The following is a 20636-nucleotide window of genomic DNA, read 5'->3' on the forward strand; positions in this document are numbered from 1 at the left end:
CCTCTCCTTTTTTGTTTTTTCCAATAATTTATATAGATTTTTCTTTTCCCACCTATTTCCATTATTTTTAAAAGTATTTCCATCCATTGTTTTATCTATACCTTTTAGCCTTTTTCAATTCCTTCACCCCACCCCCACTAGGGCTATCTGTACCTTGCTTGTCCTGCTTTCTATCCTTAATTAGCACATTCCTTTAGATAATATCACCACCTTCAACACCTCTTTGTCCTTTTGTCTGTGACATCTTTTGGTTATCTCCACCTATCACTGGCCCTCTATCCAGCTCTTCTTGTCCCACCCCCCTTTTCTATTTTTCCTTAGTTCTGTTGAAGAGTCATGTGGAATTGAAATGTTATCTGTGCTCCTGTCCACAGATGCTGCCAGACCTGCTGAGTTTTTCCAGGTATTTTTGTTTTTGTAATGTGAAAAATTGCATCAGTATATCCCATCCACAAAGAGCAGGACAAATCCAAGCCAGTCAATTATGGCCCCATCAGTCTACCCTCAATCATCAGTAATGGAAGGGGTCATCAACAGTGCTACCAAATGGCACTTGCTTAGCAATAACCTGCTCACTGACGCTCAGATTCGATTCTGCTAGAATCATTCAGCTCCTGACCTCATTACAGCCTTTGTTCAAACATGGGCAGAAGAGCTGAACTCCAGAGGCGAGGTGAGAGTGACAGCCCTTGACATCAAGACAGCATTTGACCGACTATGGCATCAAGGAGCCCTAGAAAAACTGGAATCAATGGGAATCGGGGACAACTCTCTGCTGGTTAGAGTAATACCTAGCACAAAGACAAATGCTTGTGGTCGCCAGACGTCAATCACCTCAGTTCCAGGACATCAGTTTAGGAGTTCCCCAAGGTAGTGTCCTCAGGTCAACTATCTTCAGCTGCTTCACCACTGACCTTCCTTCCATAAGGTCAGAAGTGGGAAAGGTTACAATGTCCAGCAACATTCATGGCTCCTTACACTGAAGCAGTCCATGTCCAAATGCAGCAAGACCTGGACAATATCCAGGCTTGGGCTGACGAGTGGCAAGTAACATTCGCACCACACAAGTGCCAGACAATGACCATCTCCAACAAGTGAGAATCTAATCATCGCCCCTTCACATTCAATGATATTACCATTGCTGATTCCCCTATCATCAACATCCTGAGGGCTACCATTAACCAGAAACTGAACTGGACTAGCCATATAAATACCGTGGCTACAAGAACAGGTTAGAAGCTAGGAATCCTGCAATGAGTAATTCACCTCCTGACTCCCCAAAGCCTGTGCATAATCTACGAGGTACAAGTCAGGAGCGTGATGGAATACTCTCCACTTGCTTGGATGAGTGCAGCTCCAACAACACTTGAGAAGCTCGACATCATCCAGGACAAAGCAGCCTGCTTGTTTGGCACCCCATCCACTACCTTAAACATTTATTCGCTCCTCCACTGATGCACAGTGGCAGCAGTGTGCACCATGTATAAGATGCACTGCAGTAACTCACCCAAGCTCCTTCGACAGCACCTTCCAGAACCCCCACCGTCTACCAGGGGCAGCGGCTGCACGGGAACAGGGGCAGCGGCTGCACGGGAACAGGGGCAGCGGCTGCACGGGAACAGGGGCAGCGGCTGCACGGGAACAGGGGCAGCGGCTGCACGGGAACAGGGGCAGCGGCTGCACGGGAACAGGGGCAGCGGCTGCACGGGAACAGGGGCAGCGGCTGCACGGGAACAGGGGCAGCGGCTGCACGGGAACAGGGGCAGCGGCTGCACGGGAACAGGGGCAGCGGCTGCACGGGAACAGGGGCAGCGGCTGCACGGGAACAGGGGCAGCGGCTGCACGGGAACAGGGGCAGCGGCTGCACGGGAACAGGGGCAGCGGCTGCACGGGAACAGGGGCAGCGGCTGCACGGGAACAGGGGCAGCGGCTGCACGGGAACAGGGGCAGCGGCTGCACGGGAACAGGGGCAGCGGCTGCACGGGAACAGGGGCAGCGGCTGCACGGGAACAGGGGCAGCGGCTGCACGGGAACAGGGGCAGCGGCTGCACGGGAACAGGGGCAGCGGCTGCACGGGAACAGGGGCAGCGGCTGCACGGGAACAGGGGCAGCGGCTGCGCGGGAACAGGGGCAGCGGCTGCAGGTTCCCCTCCAGACCACACTCCATCCTGACTTGGAACTATATCACCGTTCTTTCACTGTCTTTGGGTCAAACTCCTGGATCTCCCTTCCTAACAGCACTGTGGGTGTACATAAACATTATGGACTGCAGTGGTTCAAGAAGGCAGCTCACCATTACCTTCTGAAGGGCAATTAGGGATGGGCAATAAATGCTGGCCTAGCCAGCAACACCTGCAACCCATGAACATATAAATGTAAGAAAAAGCTTTATTTGGCATCTTGTTCCTCAGTATTGCCACAAGTAAAATGTAGGGCTCTGTAAAACAACTGTTATTCTGAAAAACATATTGTTAGATAAAGCCAGATTCAACAGGCGGCCTGTGAGCCAGAATCCAGCATGCCACGCCACCAAAAATATGCGGTCCACTAAACATTGTCCAAAGTACGCCGAAGAAAAACCAAGTAGATTTGAAAGGTGCTATAGTGAGCCTATCAGCAGCAAGCATGGGGAGAAAACAGCCCGTGACTGGACGAGCAGCAAGCAGTGGAAAGGTAAGTAGCAGTGATCAGTTCCCAGTTTCCAAGGCACTGCAGTGAGTCTACAGGTGTGTGATGCACTGGGGAAATAGCGAAGCCTGCCAGCCATTGGCTGGAGAAATATTGTGGGGAAGGGGGTGGAGGTATGGAGGGGTTGGGCAGAGAGAGGCCCACTAGCTGCAGGCTGGTGAAATGCGGTGTAAGGGGTCAGAGAGAAGCTTCCACAAGGAATAAATTGAAATATAGTCCCTCTGGTGTAAAGGATTGATAAAATAAAGATTACTCCTGACAGATGGGCATCTGCCTGGAATACTTTGCAGTGCCACATCAAGTGTATGGGCAGGCATCGACTTCTTATGCAAGCAAAAACAATGCCAGATGTCATCAGTGTTCATTATGATGCGGAGAAGGTAAGGCGATAATTTAGTTCTCATCTGAAGATTGTTCATAAAGATGCAGATTTTTGTTGTTTGGATTCATAGCAAGATAAATTTCCATTCATCTGTTTCCTTTTCTTCTTAAAGCTTGCACACCAGTCCCCCCAAGTGAAAAAAAATTGAAAAGCGGCCCCTCACGTGAAAAGGTTGGACAAGCCTGATTAAGATCATAAAAATTAGTAGTGTTTAAATAACACTTTATAAACTACATAAAACACAACCAGCACTTAATTCCTCAATTCTTAATTCCTTAATTAATGCTGGAACCAGAGCTGCTCTTCAACCAGCTAAGATATACATTACAAATACATTAAACAGGAGCAATATAACTAATTTGTCCACTGAGTTTCTTTCATGATTGGTTTTAGAAGAGGGAAGGCGGAAAACATAGTGCATACCTTGACAGTAATGTTGAGATCAGTAACTTATGGAATGGGAATTCGTTAATCAAACCTATTACACTGACTATGTTGCGCCAATAACATACTACAAACTGTAATTTTTATTCTATTATTAAAAGCTCATTGTATCCAACTTCAGGATTATCAATACATGGACAGATGGCGAAGGAATGTCTGCTGAATAGTTACCTTGGTCATGAGCACCAAAAGTCGTTGGTGTCAGGTCATTGGCAGCTAAATTTGCCCATTGGGACAGCCACCTGGGGCTGCTGGATGTAAAGGAGCCTTCTTGACGAGTCTGTGAAAAATAAATGCATCAATAAAATTAATCAAAAATGATTTTAAATTGCAAAAACATCTGTGAAAAATATCTTCTGCAAATTTCTAATTCATTGATTCAACAAATATATTACAATTGAAAGCACATTTCACATGTTCACAATATTTCAATTCAGGGTAAGCCTTTCTGAAATTATTCTTCAATGCTTATCACTTTGTAATGGCACATGGTCAATTTTCAGTAGAAACGCTTCATAAGAGACACCATAAGACACAACCTTCACTTAAAATCTCTAAAGGCCAAAATTAAAGGTTGCTCAGAACTTAGTATCCACCAAAACATCACAGTCCTCAAAACAGGTTATTACATTTTCTCCTCAGTTCTTGTTCATTAATTATATGGATTCTTTTTGCAATAGTTACTGACAACATCTTGATAACCATCAAGTTGTCATTATTTGAGATATAAAATACTGTGGAGTCTTGACAGGGTGGATGTGGAAAGGGTCTTTCCTCTAGGGGTCACTATTTAAAAATAAGGGGCTGCCTGTTTAAGACAGACGAGGAGAAATCTTTTTCTCTTCAGGGTCGTGGATCTTTGGAACTCTCTTCCTTAAAAGGCAGAGTCTGAATATTTTTAAGGTAGAGGTAGATAGATTCTTGATAAGCAAGGGAGTGAAAGTTTACCAAGGGTAGGCCGGAATGTGGAGTTGAGGTTAAAATCAGCTTAGTCATGAATTGCTGGGTAGGTTCAAGGGGCCAAGTGGCCCACTCCTGCTCCTAATTCCTATGTTCCTAAGAGTGAGCCTTGACAATGGCCATTTGACCATGAAAGGTGTTGGCTGGGTAAGGAAAATAAAAGCATAGCTGAGCCGACCTGTTCCTCACCTGGCAGCTGCACATGTTGAACCGAAGTCGTTATCATTAGACAGCACTGGGATACCCAGAAAACTTACGACAGCAGCCAAAACAGTAGGTGAAAGGGACTGCCATTTAACTCCTTAAAATATCACATACTAGGCCTGATCAACCATTTCAAAAAATGGTTTGTTCATCATGGCAGACTCCTAGGTCTTGATTCACAGAACAACTGGCCCTTGAATGCAGTTCTTAGCTAATGGCCATTTCTTTTCCCCCCATCTGCAAACCCCAGGAAATTAAGTAAATGGCATGCTGAACTACAAGACTAGCTAATCACAAAATAATTCAAAGTCAATGGAATGCATGGAAATAGTCGAGGCTAGAGATAGCAAAGACATAGATGAGAGTTACAGCAGATGAAATGGGGCAGGGGCAGAGTTGGACGATGTTACCAAGGTGGAAATCAACATCCTTAGGTGATAACATGGTTATTTGGCTGGAAGCGCATCTCTGGGTCAGGTATGACATCAAGATTGCTGACCATCTGGTTCAGCCTCAGTCAATTGCAAAAGAGAGAAACGCTGAACCTGAGAACATTTTGAAAAGTTACAGATTCTTCCTTCCTGATGCAATAATTTGCTTGGTGATAATTAACTTTCTCATTCATCACATACAAAAAATGAACAAAACATCAAATTTAAAAAAAAATTGTTATTGGGTTATAGCAAAGCTGGCAAGGCCACATTTATTGGCCATCTCTAGTTGCCTGAAGGATATGTTTTGACTTTTCTCGGGAGCAGTAATTGATTGTACAATTGACTGTCTTGCTAGATTACTTCAGAGAACAGTAAGAGTTAACCACACAATGTGGATGAGTGTTTATATGTTGGCAGACTAAGGGGGTAGCATCTGCTCTTCTCTGCAGACATTAGTGAACCGGTTGTGCTTTTAGACAAATCTGGAAACTTCAATGGTCAGTTTTCTCTGTAGGTTTCTATTTTATCTCAGTTTTCTTTTATAGCACATATCAATTTGCAAAACGGTCCAGAACATTGTGAAGAAAATATAGCAATTCAGCAACTTATTCTGATCTAGACTGTGCTTCAGTGATGTCACTCAAAATGGTTGCTTACTTTCGACGACCCAGATTTTTAGGAGCAAAACCACCCACTGATAGTTTTGCAAAACTATCACAGTCTCTGCATCCAAACTGCCAGCTGTCATTTGTTTTCAGACTTCATTAAGTAAACGCATCATTTGTCAGGTTAAAAAATGAAATAGCAATTAGTCATGTTGAAATGAATTAAGAATTCGTAATTGGGTCTAAAAATTAATGCCCATTTATGATAGTGATTGCTGTTCTTTAATGGGAACTGACAAAGTTTGCTTTGTAATGGTTCCCTCCAATAGTCAAAAGAACAATTCTTCACCCAAACTAATTGCAGATCCTTAAACTGGGACATCATGTTGCACCAAAAGTCATTTGATTTACTTATTGGTTACTATCATGCAAATTGATTTAGGTACTTCTTGTTTGACTTTTTTTTAAAGTCTCCTGCAGTGATCCAACAGTTCAAGTTAAAACTAATAGTGCTTATAAAATAAACATAAGTGAAACATGTGTACTCATTTTCAAATTACATTTAGTACATTATTTCTACCCTTAGACAAAATTTCAGGTACCTATAACTATAATTGTGTTATTGCATTAAAGCAAAGAAAAATAGATAAAGCAGCAGTAAGCTTTTCCAAAAATTAAATCTAATTAGACAGAAAAATATATTATTTATTTTGAGCCCCCCTTCAATAATTTATTAGCAACATAGATGCTCCTCAGGATATCATCCATGGCCTGACCATCTTCAGCTGCTACGTCAATGACCCTCTCTTGATCATAAGGTCAGCAGTAGCACTCTTCACTGATTCCACACCATTTAGCTTTATTCACAACGCCTCTAATAATGAAACAGCCTATGCCAGACTGTTGGACAACCAGAGATCATCCAGGTTTGAGCCAACAATGGCAGGTAACATTTGTGCCAAGTAAATGCCAGATACTTGTCTTCAACAAGAAAAGTCCAACAATCTAACCCTAACTTTCAGCAGCTTCACCACTGCCACATCAAGACCATCCAGAGAAGAATAGGATGAATGGCAGATGGGGAAGTAGGCAGAAGGAATAGATATCAAAATTGAATTTTAGTTTGTCTATATAAATTATTTAAAAATGAATAAGCGTATAGTATCTTTGCTTGCAGTTTCATTCTTGTCTACCGAGAAAAGTTTACTTGTTGAACTTTCAATCAATTTTCAAGCATTAGTCCTAAAATAAAATGTATTTTTGATCATTTAAAAAGTAGAATGCTGTAAAACTAAAGACTTCATGGAGTAGGCAGTGAAATACATCCAAAAGTCCTCTAGAGACTGCCTTTTATTAAACTAATCACTCATTCTTTGATATCTGCCACACAAATCTACCTAATACACTTTAGCCAATTCCCATGGTGTATAACAGAGTACTTAAAGTATCCATTAGATCTATTACCCACCATTCCATTTATCAGAAAAAAAATCTAAAGAATCAAACTCATCTACTTAAATCGGAGTTATATACTTTTACGTTTGCATGAACCTTTCAATTGGATACAGAAGTTAGTTCAGCATAGCAAATGCAGGTGAAATGCAATTTTGAAGAACAATCATACTTGACCCAAAACATCAACTTTGTTTCTTTCTCCACAGATGCTACCAGAGCGGCTGAGTTTTTCTAGCACTTTTTGCTTTTTTTAAAAAGATTTCCAACATCTAGAGTATTTTATTTTTATTATATAAATGGAGGGGTTTGCTTTAGGTGCAATATATCTTTTGGCAAAACAATTTCTAACAAACAATTAGGAATGCAAATGTTGACCTTCATATGGTAATAGCCTGGTAAAAGAACTTGGTCACTGTCGCTGCTCGAAGATAATATTTTGTGATGGGAAATGATTCCGTTTAGCTCAATAGAAAAGTATTCAGTGTGTGTCATTAGCAGGCATTCCAATTTCCAATATTCATGCTTTATGAAAAAGCAATTTGTAATCTTCACAAAAGGTCACAAACAGTATTAGCTGTAGGCAAATGAATATCTAATTTATTGAAAGTATATCTTCTAACTGAATGATGCATGGTGAAGAGGATTCCTATCAAGCAACAGCCACATTTAAATTCCTGCAGCACCACCTTCTCCAGAATGAACCAAAATGGTTATGAATTCAGTATCAACTGCAAGAAATGGGGAATACTTCATAAAATTGTAAACATCTGTGGGCTTTATTTACTTTAATTATATTGATCATTGATAACTGTGGATATGATATCCATCACCCCATGTTTTGAGTCCATTGCATTTTGTCTCAGATGCAAATTAATTCTTATATTTAAAATTGAATGAAAACAGTGCAGAGAACCGAGAACCTGAAACTCTGTAGCTTTTTGCCTTCTAATTGATCTGAGGAATTCACTAGTATCTACAATTATCTACATTCTGACAGCCTGCTAGTTTAGCCTCAAAGATACACACCAGGTGAACACTAAAATGTCACAATCATGCTCCAGCAACCAGGGTAACCATTGAGCAACACCACAGGAGATGCACAAAATTCTTCTATCCACCATACAACAATCGCGTCACAACTAGTAAGCAAATATTTACAGGGTACTGGATCAAATTTCTAATTTACATGCAATAAACCACAAGCTGAGGGGTAGGGGACAAAAAGATCAATTATGTGGAAAACAAGTAGAAAAGCTACAAATAAGGATCTAACAGCAGCATATGAAAACAAATGTAGCATGAGTAGTCAGCAATGCTTTTCAAGTTACAAGAACCTGATTTAAATTTACTCTGGTTGGTAAAATGGGTTGGTAATATTTGTGCCACACAAGTGCCAGATAATAACCATCTTGAACAAGGGAAAAATCCAACCATCTCACGTCCGTCAACAGCATCACCATCACTAAAACCCCATCATCAAAACCTGAAGGACCACTGAGATATATTAACACCATGGCTACAAAAGCAGGGCAGAGGCTAGGTACTCTGCAACCAGGTGGCTCATTTTCTGACTCTTCACCATTTATCAGGCTCAGTTCAAGGCAGTGATGAAATACTCATCAATTACCTGGATACATCAGCAGCATCATTCAAGAAGCTCCATACCATTCAGGGCACAGTACTTAATTTGACGGATGACCCTTGGACTCAATATCCATCACTTCATCACACATGCACTGACGATAGCATACATAACAGGGCACACCAAAAATTCACTAAATTTTGCTATGATAGCACTTCCTCCTCTTACAACCTCAAACAGACAAAAGTAGCAATGTCATTGCATATTACCTCCAATTCAGATGCTGTTTTGACTTAGGTAGGAACATTACCAATTTCATCATTATTGGGTCAAGTTACTGGAATTCATTATCTAACAGCATTGATGACATGGTCCCATTATAACCAAGTCTGCTCCCACCATCCTTGACATCTTTACTAGTAGTAACCTTAAACATGACGTTAAAGGCACTTTCCATAATCAACATTCTTAGTTAACGGTCATGAAATGTTGGTGGTCATCATAACCACAACTGAAGCATTTTAGAGATACATGAGTGCATAATAAAACAGAGAACTGAGAGAAAAAAGCATATGGTTTACATCCTCTCCATGAATGAAATGGATCTACAACTCCACTGGGGAAATCACTATTCCATTTTAAAAAATTCTATCTAGTTACCAATTGATAAAATGTTAATTCATCAATATTTTACTTCTCATTAGTTGGTAATTGAAATTGAAAATGTATTGTCATTTCAAAATAAAACTATAGGAGTCAATAATGTAGATCAATAAGAAACGTTGAAAATATTGATTTGAGGTCTGATTTTCAGGATGTGCAAGCAATATTTGGCAAAAGTGGAAAAAGTATATATTTAAAGTAAAACTTGAAAAATGTACGTTTAAGTTCTTTGTCAAAAATATATCTCAAATCAACATTAGAAATTGGATCTTGATTACACATGCACAATTGATTCCTGATAATCCTGCAAATTTGCCAATAAATTTGTTTATTCATATCTTTCTAAAGCTCACAGTGCCCTCTGTTGGGAAGTACCATACCATACAATAAGATTAAGAATCAAAACTGAGAAAACATCTGATTTGGTAACAAAGGTAGCTTTTACACTGATAAGCCAGAGTGGTATGGTGAGATTGTACTTACATTCAGAATAAACACTATTAATGTTTATCTAATATTGCTCAGAGAAATGTTGTTGAAGCTCTTCACCTTGCACTCATCAGGACAAATGCAAAAATGCCAAAACTTCAAAAGATCATAATCTATAGTGCGCATGTCCACCAGTCCCTTAAGGCAGCAGGACAAGTAGATAAGGTGGTTAAGAAGGCATATGGGATACTTGCCGTTATTTGCTGAGGCATAGAATATAAAAGCAGGGAGATTATGCTGGAATTGTATAAAACGCTGGTTAAGCCACTGCTAGAGTATTGCGTATAGTTCTGGAATCCGCATTATAGGAAGGATGCGATTGTACTAGAGTGCAGAGGAGATTTACCAGGATGTTGCCTGGGCTGGAAAGTTTTAGTTATGAGGAGAGATTGGATAGACTGGGGTTATTTTCCTTGGAGCAGAGGAAATTGAGGGGGGACATGATTGAGGTGTATAAAATTATGAGGGGCATAGTTAGTGTAGACAAGAAGGAACTTTTCCCCTTGGTGGAAGGATCTGTAATCAAGGGTCATAGATTTAAGGTATGGGGCGGGAGGTTTAGAGGGGATGTGATGAAGATTTTTTTCACCCAGAGGGGGATGGGAATCTGGAACTCACTGCCTGAAGGGTGGTAAAGGCAGAAACCCTCAACATTTAAGAAGAATTTGGATGTGCACTTGTGATGTCATGGCATACAAGGCTATGGGCCTAGTGCTAGAAAATGGGATTAGAATAGTTAGGCCCTTGTTTGACCAGTACAGACTCGATGGGTTGAAGGGCCTTTTTCTGTGGTGTAGACCTCTGGACTATACTACGGGAAGAGAAAAGGGTGCTGCTTGGTTGGCAAGTCCACTCTGATTGTCCGAGGCATTGTCATGGAGAAAGTAACAGGCAAGTATAGACTCCCGGCTAATTCAAAAAAGATGTGAGGCTTAAATGTATTCCTTTATTACAGAGAACAGATCCCGGTTTATAAATGTATGTTTCTTCTAGCAAGCGTAAACGAGCCACGTTACAAGCTTGACTAATTATCTTAAATTGGGGTTGTTAGTGCAGCTATTAACGCACTCAGGCTTGTTCCCCGTTGCTTTCTCCATGTCAATGCTACGGCCAAAGTTGAATCAGTAACCCTTTCTCTTATGGTGCAAGTTGCTATGACTGTTTGAACTTTGGCAGTCTTGGCATATTTGTCCTGGTAAGTGCAAGACCTAAAGCTTTGGCAACGTGTCTCTGTTCTCAACAATGTTCAAGTTCTCTACTACTAAGCAACTAATTATCTCACAGCTCATATCAGCTGCTCAAGAACTCATGCCAAAAAACTGTATACAATAATGCTAATATGTTAATCTAAGTAAACACTTCTCTCCCAAGCTATGTTCTATGTTAGAGAGTCTATAGTTCTTCTATTCTTAGATTGCCCAAGTAGTAGGAGATTAAAATGGTAATTGAAATCAAATTAGGTTTAAACAATGTACAAAGGATCTTGCAGAATGACACTTAAAACATAAATTAACCATAAATTTGAATTGAATCACAATTTTCATTGTTTTGGAATACAAATACATGCTTCAAACCTGAAGTACTTACCCTAACTGAGCATTCTTGTAAGATAGAATATATAGCATAGAAGCAGGCCACGTGGTCCAACAAGTCCAAGCTGGCATTTATGCTCCACTTAAGACTCTTCCCATTATTTCTCATCTAATGCTCAGCGTAGATTTCTATTCCCTTCTTCCTCATGTGCTTATGTAGCTTCCCCTCAAATGCATCTATACTATTTGCTTCAACTACTTATTTTTTCCATGGGATGTGGCTAGGCCAGCATTCACTGCCCACCCCTAAGAGCCCTTGTGAATAATTCCTGGAACTTCCTTCCTAACAGCACTGACAGTGTACCTACACCACATGTACTGGAGCAGTTCAAGGCAACGGCTCACCATCACCTTCACAAGAGCAATTAGGGATTGCAATAAATGCTGGCCTAGCCAGCAACGCTCACATCTCATGAAAGGATAAATAAATAAATAACACAGTGATAGCAAGTTCCACATCCTCACCACTTTCTGGGTAAAGTAGTTTCTTATGAATTCCCTGTTTGATTTCACCGTGACTATCTTATATTGATGGCCTCTCGTTTCACTCTTACCCACAAGTGGAAACACCCACTCTGTGTCTACCCTATCAAAATCTTTCAGAATTTTAAAGATCTTTATGAGGTCGCTCCTCAGCCTTCTCTTTTCAAGGAAGGGAACTCAGCCTATTTATCCTTTGTGAATGGCTATAACCTATATCGTAAATTATTTTTTGTCAGAGGCAGATTTATTCCTTGAATCAAAGAATGCATGCATCTGATTATTACATTTACAAAGCAACTAGAGATCTTCTGGAATCGTCAGCTGAAACACCACAAAATAATTCGACTATTCAACTTTAGCACAAATCTCAGGGGTGAAGAGAGGTTGACGGGGCAGTGACAGCTTCTAGTTCAACAATTAGATTAGTCTCAAAAGTACAGTACAACACACCTTTTAATGTAATGATCTGTTTCTGCCCAATTTTAATCTAATGCAGATTGCTTACACTAAGCTTTGCATTAGGAGTACCATTAACAAAAGCAGTCTTATTTCTATATCACTTTGAACTGAGGGGTAGAAAGGACCTTTCAACCTCAATGGAAACCCTAATTGTTTCAAAGATGAGGTACTGTTTACTTTTAATGACCATCTGGAACCATTTTCCAAGATAGTTTTTAAGGTTCTGCAGGTGTCTATTGAAACTTCCAGGATTTCTCAATTCCCACTAGCACTGTTTAAAATGGATCTCAAGAAAATGGATCTCAAGGTCAACAAGAAAACACAAAATTCCTAGCTGGCTTGCTTGCAGAGCATAAATACCATGGGCAGTAAACTTTAGTGTGTAGTGTTCTACAGGTGAGTATCTCTCCAATCTGTAAATCTTGTGCTTTTTTGAACTTTTAAATGTGAAGTGCAGTCTGATGGCTAACTTGTGGATGATGAAAAAAAAAACAACTAACACCTCCTGGGATTATAACATGCCATCCTTGAAAGCTTGGGACGAACCTTGTGACACAAGTAGTTTCCAGATAGCTTCCAGCACTGGCTGTTCTTTGTATTGCGAGAAATATGTAGTGAGATGAAACAAGTGGATGTGGTGCAGTATACCAGTGCCCATAACACATAGTGGTAGAATGGAGCTTTGTTATTCTCTGTTGAGCTTCAGACCTTGAGAAAGTTTCAGGTGCAAGTGGAAGCCTGAAACAATGGGTCTTCTCAGCAAAGAAAACGGATTGATTTAGATTAGCTCCTTTTTGTAATATAGGGAAATAGGGAACTGAAGGAGGTAAAGTATACAGTTTGCATTGATGGGAATGAGAGAGTACTAAATATTAAAAATATCCAGATATACTTCCATTATTCGTGATTTTTTGTAATTGAGACATAACAGTTTAATAAATCCATTTTTTTTTCTTTTGAAACTCAGTGCACAGATGAAAGTCAACAGAAGGTGTCTTATTAACTCCACAAGAGGGCACTTGCACAACATGCACTAATAAAGAACTGCACTACAACATTATATAAAAGCAGAAAATGTTAACAGTCAACAAGGTCAGACAGCATCTGTGGAGTGAAGAAACTAGGATTAACATTTCTGGTTGATGTCCTTTTATTAGAACCCATGACTTTGAATGTCTATAAATATGAATTTAGAAAGGAGGAATTACAAACAAAAGAAATATTAGCCATCTTTGCAATGAGCTACGCAAGGTTGAGCAACCTCTAGCACATGGGCAGGTAGGCATGTAATAGAAGTTTGAATAAAGAGACTAGTATGTTTACATGGAATGCTGCTCACAATTGGAAAAGTAAATTAACCATCAGCAGCAAAAACACTACTGGGCAAGGGCTGCTACTAATCCAAATGGTACATGGACTTCAGTTTACAACTATGTTACACCATACATGAAAACAGTATTCCACATTTTTAATAATGTGGCTGCAGACTGCATTGTCTACACATACATCATAAATGGATAAAGAAAATCATCTAAAGCAATCTTTGGAATTTGCAAGGTTAAAAAAGAACTTGCTGAGCAATGTTCCTCACTAAACCATTTTTATGGATTCTATTTGCTCTGTACAACATGATAAAGTTAGAAAGGTCTATGATGATCAAAGCCAAAGAAATGTGAATATGCCTTAAGTCAAAGCATTCATAACATTCTCTGGCCTTTGATAAAAATAATTTCAGCTTCCTGTTATAAATAGTGCAAATTTGAAAGGATGTCATGAACAAGAGTGGTTAGTGAGTTATACCTCTATTCTATTTGAAAGTTATGATCTCAAAATTTGGCATTAGTGTTGTAGAGCCAGCTGCTAACAGGAGTCACAGTAAAACTAACAGTACAGCCAAGATAAAGAACATGAGATGTAGTGGGTATTTTTTTTTTTTAATTGAATGTTGCCCCAAGGCCTTAGGTTCCAACCCTGGTCTCGGCCTGGATGGTGTAAGGACAACAGAAACTTCAAATTCAGACCTCCGTACCATTGGGTGAGGGAAGGAGGAAAAAGTCACTATTCTCGTCTCTAATTGCCAAAGATTTCGCTGTGTGTTTATGGATAGGATTGGGCTTGACTGTGATGCTTAAAGCTTGTAAAACCTGCAGACACTGGATGTCTTCTCAAATTAAAGCATTAACAGAAGCTCCTAGAAGAACTTATCAAGAAATCAATAGCTTCAAGGAAAGAGGAGTTCGGAAATTGGCAGAAATAAGAAAGAGCTAAAAAGCGAAAGTAGAACCCACAAGACTATTCCTAATTGTATTGTATGTAATGTACTCGTCCAAGTTAATTTGCAATTCTTGGAGGTCTAACAGAGTAAATAAGAAACTGTTTCCACTGACCAGAGGACACAGGTTTAAGATATTGACAAAAAAAAACCCAATTTATTTTTACACAATGAATTATAATTGGGAATGCACTTCCTGATAGGATTATGGCAACAAATTCAATAGTAACTTTTAAAACCGTACATACTTAAAAAGAACTAGAGAAGAACAGTGAGACAAGTGGGTGAACATCTTCCAGCAAGAGAGAGAGAGAGATTGAGAAAGGCAGATAGAGGCAGCTGACGAAACTAATACAGTCTGAAAACTCCCAATCAGTATACAGTTCTGAATACATATAAGAACAGCAGCTCTGCAGAGCAATCACAAGGAAAATCACAGCACTGTGGTGTGCACTTACACAAGTAGATAGAAAAATAGATACTCAACAGCAGGAGCAAGAGTGCAATAGCAGAGTTTGTAAATATAAAGCAGAGTTCAAATAGTGTGTTGCTTCCTGGGTGCCAGGGTTAAGAAGACATAACGGAGCACAGGTCCATAAACTCTTGGGGAATTAGCTGGAAGATGTTATGTCAAAACCAATGGCTTATGGGAGAACAGGTTTTAAGTTCAGAGAGGAAATTTCCTGGGGTGTGGAGGTATATTAAGTAAGAGATAAAAGTAGTGCGACATGCTGGCCATTATGGGAACTGCCAGATTAGAAAGATAAATAAACGTATGGCTTGCAGTGTGGATAGGAGAGTTCTGATTCCTGGAGCATTGATCTCAGTTGTACCATAGCACAGAATTGTGGTGAATAGAACTAGGACCAAGATTCTTGCAAGGAGATTAACTTGAGATGTGAAGAGAGGTCAAAACAGTTGAGTTGATAGCTTGAGAAGAAAAATAAAATGTGAATACACAAGTAGAAAGGTTGAAGAAATTAAACATGACAAGACAGTCAGAAAAAAAAATACCCAGGGAAATATAAAAAGGAAAGGCTGCCAAACCAGGGGTATCCAGAGTAAAATGCATGTACATTAATGCACAGAATACAATGAACAAAATTGGAGATGTGGAATGCAGTTGGTCCAGGGTTAGAATTAAATGCAGCTGTGTGTAATACTTTCAAAAAGGGTAGAGAAGGGAGAAAAGTATGAGTATTTGTCATACCTGCAGAACTTTGCACAAGTGACATGAATTTTGCATGCGTGACAGGCATTTCCTCAACCTCTGGGCATGTGTTAGATATAAGATTTTCATATAGTATAACATCACTAGCTTCACTGCTGACCTATCATTGCTTGGGATGCATGACTATTTGTTTCCGTGTCAGTGCTGCTTTTGAAGAAAATGTCATTACTTCAGCTAAGTAAAATTATTTCCATAAAACAAGTTGACAGCTTACTTAAAAGTGTTAATTAAGTTATAATTATTGAATGTTATCTTTACTAATTAGATGTGACAAATAAATTAAATGCATAAAATTTACAAAATAGGACCTGAAACAAATGGCAAGGAGTATTACACAACCACCTCACCCTATAGTCCAATCGTTATAGAGAAACTAAGATAAATGTAGCAAATTAAGAATGCTTTGGTACCAATGTACTAAAATCACTCGGCACAGAAAGACATTCAACCATGTCAGTGATGATTCTTCAAAAGAACTATCAAATTAGTCCCATTCCCCTGCTCTTTTCCCCCCAGTTCTGCTCTGGGGAAATGTTCTCAAGAAGCACTCTGGCCTTGGTCAATGAGTTGAAAATGATCCAGTGAAAATGCACACCTTTCGTGTAAGCAGCAACTTTTTGAGATTGCATCAAGTTTTTTGAAAAAAATGTCAGCAGAGCAGTGCATCTCAACAGCGGCAACAACATTAACTGACTGATAAAAGAATTGTCAAAGTATCCTTTAGCCACCCTCCAAGTCAACACCATAATAATCGACCCATTGCAGCTAATTCAGTTTGACCATCCAGCTAACTATTAAGTCAAGAATTAGACAGCAGGCATTGACGATATCAGAGACTGCACTTCCCAGGGCACTGGAGATATCAGAGAGTGCACCTCTAAGGGTGGAGAAACAGAAAAAAACAATTCTTGTGGACGCTGGAGAACCATTCAGTGGTTTTCTGGAAACTTTCCAATACCAAGTGAGTAATTTCATCTCTGCCAGTGAGTAAATACAGATTTTTTTTTTTAAGTTCTGGGGAGGAAAGTCAGCCAACGACAAGCATCCAAACTGCATTTGCAAACTGTGGGCAATGTCACATGATAAAACCTTCAGAAAGACATCCAACTAGTGTTAGCACACTTGCATCTGAGCAGGATTGCCAACACTCAGCTAAGGCTGACAGAAGGCTCTCAGATGGATGTAAAATATTCCATGGCACTATATCGAAGAGCAAGGAGCTATCCCTGGTTTCCCAGCCAACATCTACCCCTCAAATCAACATCACTAAAATCAGATTATCTGACCATTAACACATTGCTGTTTGTGGGAGTTTGCTGTGTGCAGATTGGTTGCTACATTACAACAGTGACTACATTTCAAAAAGAAAGCATTTTGGGACATTCTGCAGTCATGAAAGAAGTTATGTAAATGCAATTTTTTAAGGCAAAGATTTAGTATATGTACTTTCACAAAACCATTAACTCAGGTCATCTGAAGGATTTAGCTCTATATCTGTAAATTTGTCTGCCTCACAATAATATAGCTAGCAATTCAGTTAGTTCCTTAAGTAATGATTATTTGTCGTAGAAGCAGAACATAGTGGAAGCCAGAATGATCTGTGGTATCTGTTGTGGCTATTTTTATATATATATATACATACAGGGACATAAGCATTGCTTGACACCAAAGACTGACACAAAACAAAGTGCTGAAAATACCCAGCACATCTAGCAATATGTGTGGCGAGAGAAACAGAGTTAACATTTCAGGTCAATGACCTTTCAGCAGAACTCAGATTTCCAGCAACTGCAGTATTTTACGTTGGATTACTCAGAAAATAAAGCACAGAAACAGGTTATTCAACCCAACCAGTCCATGCCAATGTTTATGCTCCACTCAATCCTCCTCTAAACCTACCATCATAACCATCTATTCCCTTCTCCCTCAAATGCTGGTCTAGTTGCCTCTTAAGTGCATCTAAACTATTTGTTTCAATTTTGCTCTTGTACCAGTGATTGGCACTTTTTGCAATTAATTTTTTTTCCAAATTCATTAATGGGGTGTGGGTGTCACTGGCCAGGCCAGCATTTATTGCACATCCCTAATTGCCCTTGAGAAGATGGTGGTGAGCTGCTTTCTTGAACTGCTGCAGTCCCTATGGTGTACGTACACCCACAGTGCAGTCAGGGAGGGAGTTACAGGATTTTGACCCAGTGACAGTGATGGAACAGCGTTTTTTTCTAAGTCAGGATAGTGTGGGGCTAGGAGGGGAACTTCCAGGTGGATGTGTTCCCGTGAATTTGCTGCCTTTGTCCTTCTAGACGGTAGCGGTCATGGGTTTGGAAGGTGCTGCCTAAGGAGCCTTGGTGAGTTCCTGTAGTGCATCTTGTAGATGGTGCACACTGCTGCCACTGTTCATTGGTGGTGGAGGGAGTGAATATTTGGATGGGGTGCCAAGCAGGCTACTTTGTCCTGGATGGTGTTGAGCTTCTTGAGTGTTGTTGGAGCTGCATTCATCCAGGCAAGTGGAGAGTATTCCATCAAACTCCTGACTTTGCCTTGTAGATGGTGGACAGGCTTTGGGGAGTCAGGTGGTGAGTTACTTGTCACAGGACTCCTAACCTCTGACCTGCTCTTGTAGCCACAGTATGTATATGGATCGTCCAGTTCAGTTTCTGGTCAATGGTAACCCTCAGGATGTTGATAGTGGGGGAGCTCAGCGATGGTAATGCTATTGAATTTCAAGGGGCGATGGTTAGATTCTCTCTTATTGGAGATGGTAATTGTCTGGCACTTGTGCGGCGTGAATGATACTTGCCACTTGTCAGCCCAAGCCTAGATATTGTCCAAGTCTTGCTACATTTGGACATGAACTGTTTCAGTATCTGAGGGAGCCATAAATGGTGCTGAACATTGTGCAATCATCAGCGACATCCCCTCTTCGGACCTTATGATGGAAGGAAAGTCATTGATGAAGCAGTTGAAGATGGTTGGGCCTAGGACACTACCCTGAGGAACTCTTACAGCAATGTCCTGGTACTGAAATGATTGACCTCCAACAACCACAACCATCTTCTTTTGTGCTAGGTATGACTCCAACCAGCAGAGTTTTCCCCGATTCTCACTGACTCCAGTTTTTCTAGAGCTCATTGATGCAACGCTCTGTCAAATGCTGCCTTGATCTCAAGGGCAGTCACTCTCACCTCACCTCGAGTTCAGCTCTTTTGTCCATGTTTGAACAAAGGCTGTAATGAGATCAGGAGCTGAGTGATCCTGGCGGAGACCAAACTTGAGCGTCAGTGAGCAGGGTAGTCATGACTGCCTGTTATAAATGTGTAGTTATGACATTATAGGATTTTTAAGGACAACTGTTTGAAAAGTACATGCTCACTAAAAAAAAACTTTTAAAAAACAAAGGGATGTATGGACAGACAACTTGGCACCTGTGTTGGTTCTAAAACCTTATCAAACTGCTTATCTCAAGAAGAATCACAAAATACCTTAAGATAAAAGCAAAAAACTGCAGATGCTGGAAATCCAAAACAAAAATAAAAATACCTGGAAAAACTCAGCAGGTCTGGCAGCATCTGCAGAGAGGAACACAGTTAATGTTTCGAGGTGTATGACTCTTCAACAGAACTAAGTAAAAATAGAAAAGACGTGAAATATAAGCTGGTTTAAGGGGGGGTGGGACAGGTAGAGCTGGATAGCGGGCCAGTGATAGGTGGAGATAGCCAAAAGATGTCATAGACAAAAGGACAAAGAGGTACAAAATACCTTATTCAATGAGTGTTGCACAAGTGTAAATGAGATCCTTCCACTTGCTGGTCTTCTTTCAGAATAAAGATCTGATAAAGACCTTAATGAAAAGCTTAAAAACCCAGGTGGGAGAAAGGCTGTTTGAATGGCCAATATCCAACATGGAAGCATGATTCATCAGTATGGGGACAGCCATCTTTGGATTCATAAGGCTGTAAGCTGCCTAAAGAAAGGACCATCTTGATCGTCATGAGAGAGACACCTTGAAACAGAAACTGCTTCTCAACATGGAGACACCAAGGAAGGTTTCCCGAAACAACTACTGGACTGCTGTCCTAAATCAGGCTACCAAAAGCAAACACCTGCAGTGATGTAAGTGAAAACAGGAGCCTTCACTCACTCCCAGGACCTGTTCTGCTTATTGAGTCCACCTGCAAAGGCAAACTCCAATTATTCAACTGCAGAAGCCATTGTAGCTGCTAAAGCAAACCTCGAGTTTCAACTGCTTCACTTCAAAAAGATGGAATTCAAGCAATGGGCTTGCAACAATTTCCCAGAGACCGATTTGAAATCTCCCCTTTAAGTTTATTTTACTTTATCGGTATTTTAAACTTTGAATCTGTACTTTACTTAACTTTATCACTTTTACCCAAGTAACTTGAAGCAGTAGTTTTTGCAATAAACTAATCTTCATCTCGTTTGAGACCAAGACTTGTCCGCTGGGTTATTTTTTTAATTGAACCACTCAAATTACAAGGGGGTTACAGACATACACACAAATTCTTACCTCACGAACCACTTTAAGAAAACGCCTTTTTACGTGGTTGTGACACTGCTCAAGTCACCAACCGATAGGACCTAAAAATTTCAGTTTTTATCTGGAACTCTCAGATGTGCAAAATGATACTCCTGTTTACAACAGAGGTAACAGGTGGTATACTTAATAGAACAA

The 20636-nt window shown here is 40.2% G+C and overlaps 1 protein-coding gene across 12 annotated transcripts in view; it reads right to left on the reverse strand.

The window, feature by feature from the left end:
• LOC121272269 (centrosomal protein of 170 kDa-like) overlaps positions 1–20636 on the reverse strand; it is a 160017-nt gene that overhangs the window by 49078 nt on the left and 90303 nt on the right. For all 12 annotated transcript variants that reach the window (XM_041178892.1, XM_041178901.1, XM_041178909.1 and 9 more), the window contains one exon: positions 3686–3794. In XM_041178892.1, coding sequence (XP_041034826.1) covers positions 3686–3794 — 109 coding nt within the window. The remainder of the gene's footprint in view (positions 1–3685; positions 3795–20636) is intronic.

The sequence above is a fragment of the Carcharodon carcharias genome, chromosome 2 (genome assembly GCF_017639515.1).
Source record: "Carcharodon carcharias isolate sCarCar2 chromosome 2, sCarCar2.pri, whole genome shotgun sequence".
NCBI classification, from domain to species: domain Eukaryota; kingdom Metazoa; phylum Chordata; class Chondrichthyes; order Lamniformes; family Lamnidae; genus Carcharodon; species Carcharodon carcharias.